This window comes from Paroedura picta, chromosome 3 (assembly GCF_049243985.1).
Source record: "Paroedura picta isolate Pp20150507F chromosome 3, Ppicta_v3.0, whole genome shotgun sequence".
NCBI classification, from domain to species: domain Eukaryota; kingdom Metazoa; phylum Chordata; class Lepidosauria; order Squamata; family Gekkonidae; genus Paroedura; species Paroedura picta.
Genome location: NC_135371.1, coordinates 154,220,931 through 154,237,927, shown reverse-complemented (window position 1 = coordinate 154,237,927; position 16,997 = coordinate 154,220,931). Strand labels below are relative to the sequence as shown.

At 48.0% G+C, this 16,997-nt stretch overlaps 1 protein-coding gene across 1 annotated transcript; it reads left to right on the top strand.

Annotated features, from left to right (window-relative positions):
* Positions 1 to 3,301: 3,301 nt before the first annotated feature.
* On the top strand, positions 3,302 to 14,988 carry BLOC1S1 (biogenesis of lysosomal organelles complex 1 subunit 1). The gene is made up of 4 exons (XM_077328764.1): positions 3,302 to 3,516; positions 5,443 to 5,515; positions 9,850 to 9,982; positions 14,465 to 14,988. The coding sequence occupies exons 1-4, from the start codon at positions 3,456 to 3,458 to the stop codon at positions 14,573 to 14,575; spliced, it is 378 nt and encodes a 125-aa protein (XP_077184879.1). The 5' UTR covers positions 3,302 to 3,455; the 3' UTR covers positions 14,576 to 14,988.
* Positions 14,989 to 16,997: the final 2,009 nt, after the last annotated feature.

The window sequence follows — 16,997 nt, the reverse complement described above, 5'->3', positions numbered from 1 at the left end:
ATGGTTAACAGATGCCAGAGATAAATAGGGAAAAACAGCAATCTGGATTTGTTTGCATTCACCTGAGATGAATTCAATAAAGTTGTCTATGTAGGAGAGTAATGAGCAACTATATAATCTATTGCTGACAGCAATTAGCTGAGACCTTGCCCTTATGCCCCCTTCCTCTCCACTCAAGCATGGAAGCATCTTCTTTGAAGTGGAGCATTTGGCTGTGCAAGGCCATCTCCTTTGTTCTCGTACAAGAGAGAAACATATCAATCTACCATTCCAAACTACACTGCATTATACTAGTCATAGGAACATTAGGATCTGCTTGTTCAAATAAATTATTCCAAATAAGAGATAAATTGCAATACAAAGGACATTTGGCCTTTCTGGGGGATTGTTAAGAACATAGGTTAGGATAAGGTGGTAATACCGTAAAAATAATGTTGGGATGAGGGAGACAAGGCAGCCAAGAGTAAGAAGAGGATAGGGTCACCGAGACTTGTAGAGTGCTTAGGTGCAATTAGGCACTTAATGGTTGTAGGCCCCGCCCTATCATGAATAGGCATCCTGAGAAACAAAATTCACAGAAAACACCAATGGTGAGGGTGAGTTCAGTGGGGATCATCTATTTCTAGCTACATGCAGTATCCTCCCCCCCTTCCCAGACTTTCACCCCAAATAGAATATGAAGGTGTCCATCTTCTCAAGAAATATGAGTGGAAGAAAATTCAGTTGAAACAGAGAAATGTATTTATTCACAAATAAATGGGGTATAGCAAATTGCCTGGGGAATCACGATCATACCGATCTCAATCAAATATATCCTCTGGCCCATCCTTCCAAATGAACTCTGGCTTTCTCAGAATCTATTTCATCGGGGCTGTCATAATCCTCAGCTTTCTTCCGGCACAAGACCAATCATTTCCCCCCATAATGCAGTGCCACTGCAGATTCACTCCGTCTTCAGTTCCATGAGACCAATGTGGTGTCATATTTTGCTGAGTCAGCCTCTTTCCATCATTACGTTATGACGAGAGTACACCATGAAGCATTTTTAATTACTGTAATGCTCCTTGGTTCTCATAGTGATGTCCAAATTCATTCTTGCTTCTTCAGAACGACAGCCTGTTTCTTATTGATCTTTTCTCACTCTTAGCTCATTATCTCTACAGTCCATCATGAACAAAGGGTGAGGTACATGGTAAAGTATCAATAAATGGCATCTACAGGAGCAGCAAATGTGACTGATGCTGAGCCACAGTGATCCCAATTCCATGTCCTGATGATGCCCCCCCCCCCAAAAAAAAACCCTGAATCCCCCACTGAATGTCTTGGGAGGCTGTAGTGTTCTCCTATACTCGTTTCTCTGTTTTCTGATTCTTGGGGCATTTCCTCACCCGTTAAATGTAGTGAAAGGCTTACCTTACGTAGTCGTTATATTGCAGCCCCTCCATATGATGTCGCCAACATCCAGCTTCTGGGCAGTAACCATCTGGCTACATCCTCCATTTTAAAGCACTAGTCGGGGAATCACATAAAGTGGATTCACCAACCTATTTAGCGCTAGCTAAGGGAAAGCCTCTTGTGGTGCAGAGTGGTAAGGCAGTGACATGCTATCTGAAGCTCTGCCCATGAGGCTGGGAGTTCGATCCCAGCAGCCGGCTCAAGGTTGACTCAGCCTCCCATCCTTTGGTAAAATGAGTACCCAGCTTGCTGGGGAGTAAACGGTAATGATTGGGGAAGGCACTGGCAAACCACCCCGTATTGAGTCTGCCATGAAAACGCTAGAGGGCGTCACCCCAAAAGTCAGACATGACTCGGTACTTGCACAGGGGATACTTTTACCTTTACCTTTTTAAGGGAGAGCAACCAGGTAACCAGCTGAGGGAAGGTATGGAGGCTCAAACGCACTAAAGGCGCCTGCCTTGTCCCACCCTTGCACCTGCCTCCCTTTCCCTTGTTCCCGGGGACGGGAATTTTTAAAAAATGGCTAACTTACTGGAGCAACAAATAGGTGGACAAGCGTGCAGGCGATGCCAGAAATAAAAGTGTTTTTTTTTCAAAGTTGTAACACAAAGCATGCCTCTTAAAACTTTTGAGCTGAGAGCTGTATGTGACTGCTGACACTCTGTTAATGTCTCCTTTGGGCCTGTCGTGCAAGTTTTTCTCTGAATACCATTTTGGCTTTGTTTTTCTGTTTCTTGACTTCATCAGATGGCTATTATAGTTCCAAAAGGGGCTGCTGTAGATCCCTCCACTGCCAGCAGTATAGCATTCTCATCAACCCAAGCAGCATCTTAGAATTGGAAGGGGCCATCCAGGCCATCTAGTCCAACCCCCTGCTCAATGCAGGATCAGCCTTAAGTATCTGTCCAGCCACTGCTTGAAAACTGCCAGGGGGGGGATTAAGCATGTGAGTCTTATATTTCATTTATTTTGTTCTTAATTTTTTTACTATTAGTGACATAAACAAAAATGTAACTGGTCAGTCAGGAGGGTAATATGTTTTGGTTGGGTCTGTACGCTCCATGGACACACCTCCACAAAGAAATAAGACTCACACTTTCAAGATGCTGCTTGGATTGATGCGAATGCTGTGGTGCTAGCAAGGGAGAAGGCTTTTGTAATGCATTTCTCCTCAAGGTTTTAAATGTTCCCAATCTACAGATATATCAATCCTCCTTTTTTATTTAAAAAACCGTAAAACAAAACGGCAGTCTGCAATTTTTATGTACTTTCACAATACTCAGTGGGATCCAAGCCACTCGACAACTATGGAATCAATGAGAATCTTTATTAGCTTGCATGAAAATACATAATAATCCTTAGAAAAATATACAGAACAGTACAAAAGAAAGCATGAAAATTACACAGGCCTTCCCGAGGCAAGTGTAAAACAGCAACAGACTGCAAAACATTCTCACAGACTGTAAGGCCTTATATTTATTGCATTCTGCTTTGCCAAAACAGTCCCAAGGATTTTCTTTTTTAAAAGATACAGAGTCAAAAAGGCATGAGAAAACTAATGTGACAGCATTGGAGGAGATTAATTTTCCGGATTTTTATGCTGCCCTTCCCTGAAGGCTCAAGGCAGCCTCCAAGATGGCAAAGCGGTTTCTTAGGAAAAAGGGGGGGGAAGATGTATATTATGCTGTTTTCAGGGCCCAGATTCCACTATGCAGGCTCCATGACAGGCAGAAATCCAACCGGTAAAGCATCCTTTCCCTTTTCCCTCCTACCCCCGCGCTAAGCATTTAATTCTATCTGTCACGCAGCTGTTTAAAAACACGAGGTGGCGAAGACAGTTCCTGTATCCCACAGTCTATGCGGCTCCCTTCATTTTCTCACCGCCGGGGCAGGAGGAGGGCAGGGAGGCGAGGCAGTCATGTGAGCGCGGCTGGTGTCACCTGACAAGGAGGAGGAAGTCCTTGCAGCCGCTTTCCTCCTCGAGCGCCGTCTCCACCATGCTCTCCCGCCTGCTCAAGGAGCACCAGGCAAAGCAAAACGAGAGGAAGGAGCTGCAAGGTGAGCGGCCTAGCTGGTCTCCCGAAGCCGCGGCCTCGGGTAGTTGCCAAGCGCGCGGTTTCGTTACAGACGACCGCCCACCCCCTGCCTCAGGGCTGCTATTGGCCGAAAGGTGGGAAAGGTGGAGAGCGGGTGCTTGCCCACTGCCGGCCGCCGGGAGTGACAGAAATGAGTTGAGGGCTCTTCTGCGTTAGCTCTTTTTAAAAATCAGATTAAAATGGGCGCCGTATTGTTGGAGCAGCGCAGTGCTGGAGAGGGGGACAATTGCTCCACTCCCACAGCCGCTTAAAGTGGGATTTCCCAGCCGGGGCTCCTGGTTTGCGCTTGCCAGAGAGAGGATAGCTTGAAGTCAGTAAAGCCACAGCCATAATACGACCTAGCAACGCTGGTGACCGCAGGAGCAGCGGGGCTCTTTGTTTTGGCTCATTAAATAAAAACTTGTTTTTTTAAAAAAAATTCTGGAGAACTTGGTTAGGTTCCTTGTTTTGGTCTCTAGTGGGGACAGACCTGGGCCACCCATTTCTGCAGTAAGGGATGTTGTAACATCCTTTGTTTTAGCTCACTAAATAAAAACGTGGTTTTTTTAAAAAAAATTCTGGAGAACTTGGTTAGGTTCCTTGTTTTGGTCTCTAGTGGGCCATCCATTTCTGCGTTGAGGGGTCTTGTAGCATCCTTTGTTTATTTCTTGCCGCACATGAATGTTTTTCCGTACAGATTTGGGAAAAGATTGAGGCATTCCACAAAGCACTCGTAAATGCTAGAAGAGTAGTTGAAGAAACTCACAGGTATTACAGTGTGGTGCAAGAAAGTTTGTGCACCTCAGTCATTTGGACGGCTGGCTCGTTATGCTTGTCAGTGAAGAAACGTGAAAAACAGATTCCTTCCTAGTTCTGCCTTGAGCGGCTTTCACACTGTGAAGATTCTCGCGTTGTTTCCATCATTGCTTGTAATGCAGGCTTGTTTCCATGCAGGGAATTTTATACATGTTTTCCACTGCCCTCCAACTTTTCCCACACGTGCTCCACAGTGACCCTGCTTTGGCTCTTGAGGATGTGTCACAGCTGTTGTTGCAACTCTATGCACATGTGCTTTAGAGCAATAGCAGCACTTAAACAGAATTCCTGCAGCCAAGTTGCAGCTTCCCCTCCATGTTCCTTTCTGATGAATCAGGAACCAAACTGTCCATGCTTTCCCCTTATATCTCTGCAACAACAACACAAAAGATGGGAGATGTCATTTTGTTTAAATGAAAACTGAGAAATCAAGGGGATTAAAATTTGACAGGGAAATAGATAAAGTGGCAGTAGACATCTGTAGTGAAATAGCAATTGCCATATTTGAAAAACACTGCAAGATCAGGAGATTTTGGGGAGAAAATGACACCCATGTGAGACTTGTACAGCAGGAAAATATGCACCATATCTTCCAGCCCGATCTTCTTTGCACCATATCTTCCAGCCCGATGGGTATGTTTGGACTGCATTCTTTTCGGAAGATGCCAATCCAGTGGGTTGTGATAAAAGCATATTGGGGAGAAATAAGCTTGGAAAGAGGAAGATTACAGCACATCATGTGGATCCTATTTTTTTTTTTAAGCCCTCTGGTTCAGAATCCAAGGCAAATAAAATCTTCTGTGTGGTAGCAGCCTTGGTTGCTCCTCACTCAAATTTCCAGCAGACTGCATTGAAGTTTGTTGAGATGGACAGGTGCACAAGAGTAATTGCCTCAATAAATTGTTTGCTAACAGCAAAAAATTAAACACTGTCAAACTTCCAGTTTGGAGAAGAGAAATTGTGTGTTCATATGTAGAGGGAAAATAAAGGGAATTGATGAAATGTGGCAAGAGTTCTAAGGAAGATGCACACAAATATAAATGACCTTCCAAAATAATGCTAATGGGAAGGAGCTTTTATTTTTCCTCTGCAGATCGGCGCCGCCGAGAGGCCATCGCTGCAGCCACTTGCTTAACAGAAGCCCTAGTGGACCACTTGAACGTAGGGTAAGTGGAGTGGAGCACTGGGGAGCCAAACTAGATTTTCTTACTCAATCTCGTGTGTAGATGTTGCTCCCATGGGCATAAGTAGCTTTCTGACATTAAGCTGTTTCTTAAGGTAAAGGTATCCCCTGTGCAAGCACTGGGTTATATCTGACCCTTGGGGTGACGCCCTCTAGCGTTTTCATGGCAGACTCAATACGGGGTGGTTTGCCAGTGCCTTCCCCAGTCATTACCGTTTACCCCCCAGCAAGCTGGGTACTCATTTTACCGACCTCGGAAGGATGGAAGGCTGAGTCAACCTTGAGCCAGCTGCTGGGATTGAACTCCCAGCCTCATGGGCAGAGTTTTCAGACTGCATGTCTGCTGCCTTACCACTCTGCGCCACAAGAGGCTCTTCAAGCTGTTTCTTAGCAAGGGACAAAAACTGACAACTGGTGGTGTGGAGCACCTAAGAGCCTAAGTTAGGACTCAGAAAGGCTCTTCTCTCCCTCTCCCCCTTTCCTCTTGGCCTTAGTCCGCATCTGCAGTATAGAAATAATAATACTACCTTACTTTACAGCGCTATAGTAGGAATTAGTGAAAGAGTGCGTGTGAAGTTCTGTGAACATTCTACTGTGCTGTATAAATGCTAAGTGCTATTATTCACATTGCTCTTGTTTGGGCTGTGCATCTGGAATCCACGGGGCAAGATTAGGTGCCATGAAGCGTCCACAGAGGAAGCTTCCTCATGATTATATGGCTATCCTTGCCTGACTGTCTGTAAATAGCCAGTGGAATTCATCACTGGGAAGTTCTGTATCTTGCTCCAATTGGGGTAATGATTTCCAGGACCAAAGTAGGAAATGACTCAACTTTTATCAGGATATGAAAACAGTGTCTCTTCTCGCTGCACAAGACTAACTGAGCCCCTAATAAAGTAGAACTACTCAGCAAATGATCTGAGAGTAAAATCAGAATCCCCTTCCTTTCTGCAGCTAGTTGGTCAGGCTCACTAGTTACAACTACATTGTGAGCACTGCCCCAGTGCGAAGGCATTCCTGCTGCAATGTTGAATCCCTGCCTGAAATGACACTGTGACCTTGGAACATGGCAGGAGAGAGAGGGCAGTGATCCTCCAGCACATTTTAATGTCCAGAATGGGTAGCTCAGGATTTATTCTGTCATGTGGCTGTCCTAATTCCCCCCCCATTCAACACTCTGCTTCAGCCACAGCTGGCTGCAGACGAAAGAGAGATCCTTATGCACCTTTGTAAGGAGTCTTTTGTGGCATAGAGTGGTAAGGCAGCAGACATGCAGTCTGAAAGCTCTGCCCATGAGGCTGGGAGTTCAATCCCAGAAGCTGGCTCAAGGTTGACTCAGCATTCCATCCTTCCAAGGTCAGTAAAATGAGTACCCAGCTTGCTTGGGGGTAAATGGTAATGACTGGGGAAGGCACTGGCAAACCACCCCGTATTGAGTCTGCCATGAAAACGCTAGAGAGCGTCACCCCAAGGGTCAGACATGACTCCGTGCTTGCACAGGGGATATCTTTACCTTTAAGGAGTCTCTAGCACTGCCATGGAAGCCTTCTCTGAGTGCAGTTCCCAAAGCCAGTTTTGAAAACAGGTATATGGGAGCTGCACTAATAAGAAATACAAGTAAAGCCCAGTCTCTGGGTATGGTTCTGTTACAAATTACTGTGGGTCATGGCCACTGTGCAAAAGGTGTAGGCCAACCTTAAACAAAACTGTAAGTATGATTTATAAGATGGGCATGCATACCATATGATTAGGGGCAAGCTTTGTTCAGGGCTCTGCTATCAATTTTGATCACTGTGAAAATCTATAAAGTAAAAAAAAATATTGACCTATCTCATCTTAGTGTGTAGGTGTATTATTAAGTTGCCTGAAGCTGTTAATATTGAAAAACTGTGATAGAGAGGTCCTGTGCTCATCTATCATGGAAGCTCTGTAGATTGCTTATCTTGGCCTAGGCAGCACATTGCCAAGGAAAATAATCTGCTTTGGCCTGAGAGTGCCTGATAGAAACATGATAGCTGTAGTTATAGAACTTTTCATGTTACTAGCTCTCATCATTTATGTGAAAATTGGACGAGGGAGCCAAAATCCCAAAAGCAGGCCACTTTAAAAAATGACTGTAAAGAGTTTAAGGAGTTTGACCTCAGGATTACTACAAAAAGTTATTTCTTGGCTGAGCTGCTGGTCTGCCAGGAATACTAGAATGATGGCAGCAAAACTTCCCAAGGCAAAACCATCAGTATGGTCAAACGTGGCTTTTTGAGCGGTGTTCTTTCTTTTTTGGGTGAGCTGAATTTCTTGCAGCCCATGCACTTTGTGAATTTCTGCTCCCCTGTAGCAATACATAATGGTTTTAAAAGGCAGGTATGAAGTCCTAACACTCTGGTTGAGCAGCTGAATTGGCCCCCTTTATTTTACCCCTCTGCTTTTATATTCGATTTGTGTTCTGAAGTATAAATAGCTGGATTCTTACAGCATGACTCCTCCTGGCCTTGATAAGGCATGTTCAGTCCCAGCTATTGTTTTGTTTCTGTGATTAGCTGCTGAGCCTGTGTTTTCCCAGCACCCTTCAAGGTTAATGGTGATTGTTAATATGTCAGGAGAGATGACTTGCTAGGCCTTAGGTAGGTCTTTCCTTCAGTTGTTTTCTTATGATATGGTGTGTGGGAGGGGAGGAACAGAAGGTCTCATAAGGACAAGTAATATGTGAACAGCGCTGGAGTAAATTTTCAGATGTCGTCATTCCTCTGCTGAAAGCATGGCTCTTGCTCACCTGTTTCCCACCAGCTGTTTAAAGCTGGGATTTGCCTTAGTGTTCGTGAACATCTGCTGTCTTTTGTTGCCCTGAGAAAGTTAATTGGGTTCCAGCTGCATGGCTTCCAGCCCTGGGTGGCTGCTGTCTGTTTGACCCGGCAATCCTATTAATGTTAGCATAGCAGAGTAATTTCATTGATATACAAACACTGTTTTAGGTTAAAGAAGAAAGGTTTATTTATGGAAGGACATTCCAGATAGATAGAGGAGAGACAGAGGATAGATGCTGCCTACATCTAGCTAGCTCAAGAGAGAGTGGACTGAAAAGTTCTGTGAAGAAAGAGGAAATTACCCTGAGAGTAGCAATCTAGGGACAGACAAAAGGCACATGTGAAAGACAGAAAGGTCCTGAACTCTCTGATCTATCTAGCAGTCTTCGTGCTGCCCCCATCAGGGTCTTCTTCCTCTTCTTAACCTTGTACACTGGACATTGCATACTCCAACACCCCTTCTGCTGAGATACCAGAAGGCAGAGCAGAGGAAAAAACTTTCATTGCCTAGATAGACATATGCAGTCTAGACCAGTTTGCTGTTGCATCCTAAACTTTAGGGGAGACGATATGCCTGGCCTCTGCATGGCTCATGGCAAAAATGACCACCTCCAATTCCTTTGGAGGCTCAAGTTCTAATCTCTGCCCAGTCACCACAATAGAACAGTTTCTAGCAACATAGAACAGGAGAAGAAACGATACTTGGTGTGAGGACCCTGGTGTTCTGTTCTTATTGCTGTCGCTCTGCCCATCACACTTTCTTTCAAAGCACATGTCCTGGCATTGCTGTGAAAGTAGCTCAGTGAAACGGAACAGATTATTCCCACGCTGGCTTGCTTAATACAGGTGGAGTTCAAATTGGTTCAAGAATCGCCTTCTGGACCAATAGTTCTGATAGGGAGGAGTTGCATAAAAATATGCTGCAGGCAGGACGATGTTCCTTGTTTCCTGAAACGGAGCTCTGTGCAATGTGGCAGCTTGCTACCTTGAAACTGCAGTTGACCTAGTAAAAGGTATCTTCTGCTCTTCTTTGGAGATTGAATGTCTACATGTGAGACTAGAGCAGGAGCCAGTTCGGGAACTGTCCAAATGTGGCTGTCTTTGGCTGCATCTCATACTGTTTTTTGGGGGGGCGGGGGGGACTGACAAGTCATTCCCAAATTTCCATTTGGGGTGGGGGTACCTTCATCTCCCATAGTGAGTGAAATAACATGTCTTGCCACGCCCTTACCTTCACCTGCTTTTTGGCTCAAGAAGATTAGTTCCAGATGTTCCCAGTGCTGCCTAATGATTCCCAGATGTTACTGAGCCATAAAATCCACTGCAGCTTGGGAACTTACCCAGCCGCAGACTCCCAGCGCCTGCCTCTGCCCCTGGGGTTAGCCTGCCCTGAACTTGGAAACCATTCAGTACGTGGAAGGCCTGAGCAGAAAATATAGCAATAAGTGTTCAATGAAGGGAAATGCCTTCCGTTCCTCCCCTGCGTGTGTTGCTGAACCTCTTCCTCCCCCACCAGGGTTGCACAGGCCTATGTGAACCAGAGGAAGCTTGACCATGAGGTGAAGACGCTACAGATCCAGGCTGCTCAGTTTGCCAAGCAGACAGGCCAGTGGATTAGCATGGTGGAGAACTTCAACCAAGCTCTGAAGGTCAGTCAGGTCCTTGCGTGAATGAAGAAGGAAAGAATTGAACTTGGAGGATTGCAGGAGAGGAGGTCCCTGTGTGGGGTTTTCACAGACAGCTCGACCAAGGCTTTGGGACTTAGAGTAGGGTGGATGTCGCTACGGCTTAGTGTGTGCCAGCACTCTTCCCGGAAACCATAATGAGCCCAAGCACGTGCAGGGTGGTTTTCTCCAATTACAGAATATCTGCAGTTTGGCCTTCGTCATTAGAGGTAGGGTCGAGCCCCACTTCTTTCCTCTCTTTTTTCTAAAAGAAAGAATGTTTAAGGAAGGGTAGAGATGTCCTTGTAGGCAGGGGTCCTCAACCCCCGGTCCTCGGCCCGGTACCGGGCCGCAAAGGCCATGGTACCGGGCCACCAGCGGCCGCGCCTGCCTCCCCCCCCCCGCGGCGAGAGGGGGGGAAGAGGCAGGCATGGCCGCTGGCACGCCAGCGACGCAAACGCGCACGCGCGGAGCTGCTGCGCATGCGTGTTTGCGCCCCCTGCTGGCGAAAACGTGCATGCAAGGCGGCTCCGCGCGTGTGCGTTAGCACCACCTAGTGGCGAAAACGCGCATGCGCAGCAGCTGCGCGTGCGCGTTTACATGCAGCTGTGGCGGCCGGACCGCTAGCTCTCTCCCACCCTCGGAGGCGGTCCCCGACTACAAGAAGGTTAGGGACCGCTGCTTGTAGGCAGCCTGACGGAAGAGGCACAAAGGGCCCTGACTGAATGGAGCTCTTCCACCAGGCATTTGGTTAGGGACAATGAACAGCAAGATGACTCTGATTAAACATCATTTGGGCTCCCGCTATATTCCTCCCTCCCCCCCCCAAAAAAAAATCCCCAAACTGTCTTAAATGAAACAACTTGGTTATATAGCTGGTATGACTCTCTTAAAGATAGTTTTAAAGTTTTAATATTATATGTTAAAATTCTATTATGTTTGCTGGAAGCTGCCCCGAGCCAGTGCACTGAGAGGGCAGGGTATAAATCAAAAAATAAACAAATGAATAAGGCTGAGAAACCACTACACAATAGGGCTGAGAACCCCCTACACCCATAACCTGGATTTGTGCTGCAAGAGTGAAAGCAGAGCTGGCGTCAGGTGGGGCATCAGCCAGGGCCCAAGACTTCTGGTGGGGCCCACTGCTGCTGACTCTCCACTCTCCTCCGTTGCCCACGCTCATACCCTTCCCAGGCCTGCTTGTACCTTTTCACCTGGAACCCTGACTGTATACTCTGCCTAGCACTCCTAGGGGAGGGTGTATGGGTGGAAGATGAGCAGACCAAGCATAGCTAAAGAAGCTTCTGCGATTTTCATTGTCTCATCCCTGTTGAAGGGGAGGCTCTGCTGGGCTGCTGTATTGGGGGTAGGGGAAGGACCTCAAAGCCACAGAAGCAGAGGGTGGCAGTTCCCCTTTTTAAAGGAAGTCTTAGTGATACAAGGAACGTGCCCTCGTTCTCTCCATTTCACAACAGGGCAGACCAGCCGTTGCCCTGTCCGTGTGTCTAACAAAGACCCAAAGACTTTTTCTTCCCACCAATGCGGTCTTCAGAGGGGTGGTGAAATGAAGGGGGGATTAATTCTCCTCCTCAAAACAATTCAGTTTCCCACCCCCATCTCCACCCACTGTTTATTTCAGACCCAAGTCCAGAATGCCACATCGCAGGGAAAGTTTTGGGGGAAAGCACTGAGCAGGAGAAATGGCCCTCTTCCCTCAGAAGAGAGTCCCCTCCACTGCAGTATAATGCCTTCTGTTGCTCTGGAAGCTTCTTGTACGTTCTCCGGCACTGGCAATGTGCCGGAGTTTCCACTGTTGTGGTCTAGCTGGGTAAGGCCGGGACAGGAGAAGAATTGAAGCAGCAGGCAGAAGCTGAGCTCCCTCCCCAGTGCCTGGAACAGAGAGCATGCTTTCCTCTTCCAAGGCCTCCTCCCCATCCAGCTGCCTCCCTGGCAGCAGCCCATGCCAAGCAGGCACACACGTCCACTGTCTCCATCTGGCACCACCTGGCCGTGCCAATTACTTCTCGAGTTCCCACCGAGAAGCCCGTTCTCCGCTGGCTGGCTGTGCATGTCCTGTTCATGGTGTAAACATTGTGTGTGTGTGTCTGGCCTGCTCTTTACCCCGCTAAGGAGCCAGTGTTGGGAAGGAGTGGAAGAAGCAGCAGCCAAAAGCTGCCAGTGGAGAAGTTAGAGGTTCAAACAGGAAAGTCATCCTTGAGCCTGGAGAAGAAAGTGTTGGGTGGGCACTTTGTAGCACTGGAACAATTGAGTAATCCAAAGGAGAGGCTTCCACAGAGAGGCCAAGATCGTTCTTGCTGGTACCAAATCTGCTCTGGCATCATGCAGTAGGAGAGCCCCACCTACTGGATAAAGACTGCCTAAGCTATTCATTCTGGAAGAGGTACAAGACAGATCAGTCTCTGCTTTATTTGCTGTGCTGGATCCTGTATGCTGGGTTGTGCTTGTGTCTCTTCTTCCACCGTAGAAACTTAAGAGGCTTTCCAGCCACTGGAAGCAGCAGCCAGCGGCTTGGATCCAGTTGCACACACTCAAAAGTCACACAGGATTTTCTTGCCTTCCACTCCATTCTTGCAACCTCTTAGTGTTGCCTGAAACAGGGGCCTGAGGTGGGAAAGGACAAGGGTGTGAGATCACCCCCTGCAGCAGAGTTGGGCTCACAAGAGAAGAGATGGGGGCAAAACAGAGGAGGAGGTGGGGGAGGAGAACCACATAAGCTGCTTTGGGCCCCCGTTGGAGAGAATATTGGGGAATAAGGTAAAGGTAAAGGTATCCCCTGTGCAAGCACTGGGTCATGTCTGAGCCTTGGGGTGATGCCCTCTATCGTCTTCATGGCAGACTCAATACAGGGTCCAGTCATTCCCCAGTCATTACCGTTTTACCCCCAGCAAGCTGGGTACTGATTTTACTGACCTCAGAAGGATGGAAGGCTGAGTCAACCTTAAGCCGGCTGCTGGGATCGAACTCCCAGCTTCATGGGCAGAGCTTCAGACTGCATGTCAGCTGCCTTACCACTCTGCGCCACAAGAGAATAAATAAAATAAATCTCACCCCTCGTCACTGTAACCTCCTGAGCCATGCTGCCATTCCTCTGCATTGGCCCCACCATCACCTCTGTCTGGGACGAGGGGAGAGTCAGAAGGGACTGCACGAACGATGAGGAATGGGAGAGCTACATTCTGTGTCCCTGCATGGATGATTAGATTCAGGCCAGCCCATGTCATGCCTTTTCCTGTACCTCAGGGGAAGAGTTTGACTTCCTAAACTAACATTATAGTCTCTGGCAACTGAAAGTTCCCTGTGAATGAAGCATTCACTTTCCTGAGATACTGCATATCACCAGCACTCTGATTTCAGCAAAGGAGACAAATCCCCTGCCCCCCAAAAAACACGTAATCTGCATCTCAACAGTGGAGGAAAGGACAAAATGAAAGGAGGTAATAACAGGCGGGACCAAGAAAGGGGCAAGCGCTTGGGCTTTCCTTGGCCGTGCATGAAGTGAAGTCAAAGTCTACATTAAGGAGACCCTTCAGTAGAGATCTGACAGAAGGCACATGGTGCCACCTTGGGTTGTACTTATGAGGGGCAGCAAGGGAGGACTGGGGCAGACCTAATGCGTTGAATTTCTGGAGGTTGCTTCAGCTTGAAATTTCAGGTGAGGGAGAGGAGATTGAATGTGAGCAGATGCTCAGTTCCAATGGCAGGGGGATGGAAATGCAGCCGTGAAAGGCATGTACAGAACGTTCATAGGACCAAGCCCTATGAAGATAGGTTGAGGGACTTGGGAATGTCCAGCCTGGAGAAAAGGAGGTTGAGAGGGGACATGATAGCCCTCTTTAAGTATTTGAAAGGTTGTCACTTGGAGGAGGGCAGGATGCTGTTCCCATTGTACTATTGTACAATTGTACTATTTTGTTGTTTCCTGTAAACCGCCCTGAGCCTTCGGGGAGGGCGGTATAGAAACACAATAAATAAATAAATAAATAAATAAATTGGCTGCAGAGGAAAGGACGTGCAGTAATGGGTTTAAACCAGGGGTAGTCAACCTGTGGTCCTCCAGATGTTCATGGACTACAATTCCCATGAGCCCCTGCCAGCAAATGCTCATGGGGCTCATGGGAATTGTAGTCCATGAACATCTGGAGGACCACAGGTTGACTACCCCTGGTTTAAACTACCAAGTACAACGATATAGGCTAGATATCAGGAAAAAAATTTTCACAGTCAGAGTAGTTCAGCAGTGGAATAGGCTGCCTAAGGAGGTGGTGAGCTCCCCCTCACTGGCAGTCTTCAAGCAAAGGTTGGATGCACACTTTTCTTGGATGCTTTAGGATGCTTAGGGCTGATCCTGCGTTGAGCAGGGGGTTGGACTAGATGGCCTGTATGGCCCTTTCCAACTCTATGATTCTGTGATTCTAACATTGCTCATGACCTCTTTGCTCTGTGCAGGAGATTGGGGACGTGGAGAACTGGGCGCGGAGCATCGAGATGGACATGAGAACCATCGCCACAGCCTTGGAGTACGTTCACAAAGGGCAGCTGCAGCCTTCCACCTCCTGAAGGAAGAGCGTCCCTCCTGGTCCTTGCTCTGCCTGTGCTGCTTGGGTTCCTGTCCCTAACGGCACAAGAGTGGCAACTCCTTTCATGCCGTGGTTGCCCACGGGGGGGGGGCAGTAGAATGGCAAGCTCCTTATCTAAACTCCCCTGGCTGCCTTTCTGCAGCAGCGAATGAGCTCTTTCCCCCAGCTGCTCCGAGGGCTGTTGCTGGGCTGTAACTCCATTGCTTTGGGCTTTCCCCTGGGCTCCTGCTGAGCCCACTGCGAATGATACTCTGTGGATCAGAACCAGACTGACATCGGGTGAGAAGGAAAGAACACAGTGATGGGAGAGAAGGGGCCGTGCCTCTTTTGGACCGGCTTACGTCGATCCGTATTGTGAAACTACAGAACTGAATAAAACACATGGTTGGAAAATTGCGTTTGGCCTTTCTTGGTGGGCAAGAGGTGCATTGGCCTTGCCTAGGGAGAGAGAGTATACAAGCAGGGACTGGCTCTCAGTTTCCTCTAACCAGGCTTCTGGTGGTGGTCAGTCTGGGGCGGTGGAAAATGCACCGGATTGTATCACTGACCTCATGCCTAATACATCTCCCTGCCTGGCCTCCTCATCCTCTTTAGTTCTTAAATTCCTTTCTGAAAGTTCTTTCTGGGCATTAACAAAGGAACCTTTCTTGGAGCAGCTTATCTTAATCTCCTGTGATTCAGCATGCAGTGCGCACTGGCTACATGGGGGGTGGCCTGTGGCCAGAAGGGGGCTCAGCCCCTCCCTCTTGCCGGCCCACCACTCCGGACATTCTCAAAGGGCTGTGGGAAATCCCTAGTTCAAAAAAAGAGCCCCCTCCCCCAGTTCCACTCCTACTTCTTGCCAATTTGGTTACTTAATATTTAATGAATTCGATTCCACGGCTCCTTTCAAAGCTGAGTTTTCGTGGCACGTTGCCCCGTGGGTCTGCTCAGGCAACTGTTCACCCTCCCCCTGCTTCCATAGCTACAGGGCAGGTTAAGAGGCAGATGGGAGCTCCTGAATCGATGCTTTCTCAGTGTTGGGTCTCGGAAAGGAAGACATGAAGAGTCTCAGCGCCAGAAGCAGAACTTTGGCAATGGAATGCTTACAGAATGTTCCACCCTTCCTCACCTTGCTCAGAAGGATGCCTCCTTATTTCTTTACAGCAGGGGTCCCCAGTGTGGAGGCCAAGGGTGGCAATGGCTTTTCGGATACCACCCACATCCAGCCTGTGCTGAGACAGCTGCACTGGTTACCAGTCATGGCCCGGAACAAGTTCAAGGTTTTGGTTTTGACCTTCAAGGCCATCTGTGGCTTGGGCCCTGCCTATCTGAGGGACTGCTTGTCTGCTTATGCTCCCTACAGGGGTACTGTGGGTACTAATCTATTCATGGTCCCTGGCCCCAGAGAGCTACCTCTGGCCTCAACGTGGGCCAGGGCCTTTTCAGTCCTGGCCCCGACCTGGTGGAATTAGCTCCTGGGAGAGCTGTCAGAGTTCCACAGGGCCTGTAAAATGGGGCTCTTCTTCAAAGTCTTCGGTTGAGGTCAGATCTGTTAAGATCAATGTTCCCCCTCAGGCTATGCTATTCCATCTAACAAACCCCTTCATGGACAGTTGTGGGGAGGCTGGAGGATTTCTTTTTCTACCATCTTGCAATCGTGGCTTTTAAAGTTTTTAGGGGGGAGTTAATGGGGGTTTAATGGGATACTATTATGTAATCCGCCTTGAGTCCAAGGAGGAAGGCAGACTATAAATTGAATAAATAATGTTATCCCAGAAGTGAGTGTTGCTAGGTAGCTCTTTCCCCTGCGAGACTGTTGGTCGATTGTGGGAGATTTTATTGGCTGTGCAGATTTTTTTTTAATGTTGCTTTGGCAGCAGCTGGCACCACAGCCCAAGGGTCTTCTGCACTGTTCCTGAAGTTAAGCCGTGGCAGTCATGTGGCTGGCTCTGGCTCCTGTTGCTGCTCCCATCAGGCAATCTCAGGCCCAGAAAGGTCAGGGAGCCCTGCTTTATAGCCCCACATTTTCAGTCAGGAGACCACCCTGCTTAAAAGGAGCAGGGAGAAATGGTCTTTAGCAGCCTCAAGGAGCCTGGGGCCAAAACAGCTGCTCTTGTGTGTCTCGTTCACTGAAGCATACGGTTGCCAGCTCTGGGTTAGGAATCAGCTGGAGATTTTGGGGCTGGAGCCTGAGGAGGACAGAGTTTGGGGAGCTGAAGGACTTCAATGGGATATAATGCCATGGAGTCCCTCTTCCAAAGAATCTCTTTCTCCAGGTGAATTGATCTCTGTCACCTGGAGACCAGTAGTAATTCCAGGAAATCTCCAGCTACCACCTGGAGGTTGACAACCCCACTGGAGCAGGGGCTGCCACCCTGCCTGTTGATGTGCACCTTCACAGTCATGTTGCCCACGCATAC

Bases quoted from the DNA above. Each gene is read 5' to 3' on its own strand.
- BLOC1S1 (XM_077328764.1), top strand. From the start codon at position 3,456: ATGCTCTCCCGCCTGCTCAAGGAGCACCAGGCAAAGCAAAACGAGAGG. The intron at 3,517-5,442 runs GTGAGCGGCCTA...TTTCCTCTGCAG, and splicing joins CGAGAGGAAGGAGCTGCAAG to ATCGGCGCCGCCGAGAGGCC. The intron at 9,983-14,464 runs GTCAGTCAGGTC...TGCTCTGTGCAG, and splicing joins ACTTCAACCAAGCTCTGAAG to GAGATTGGGGACGTGGAGAA.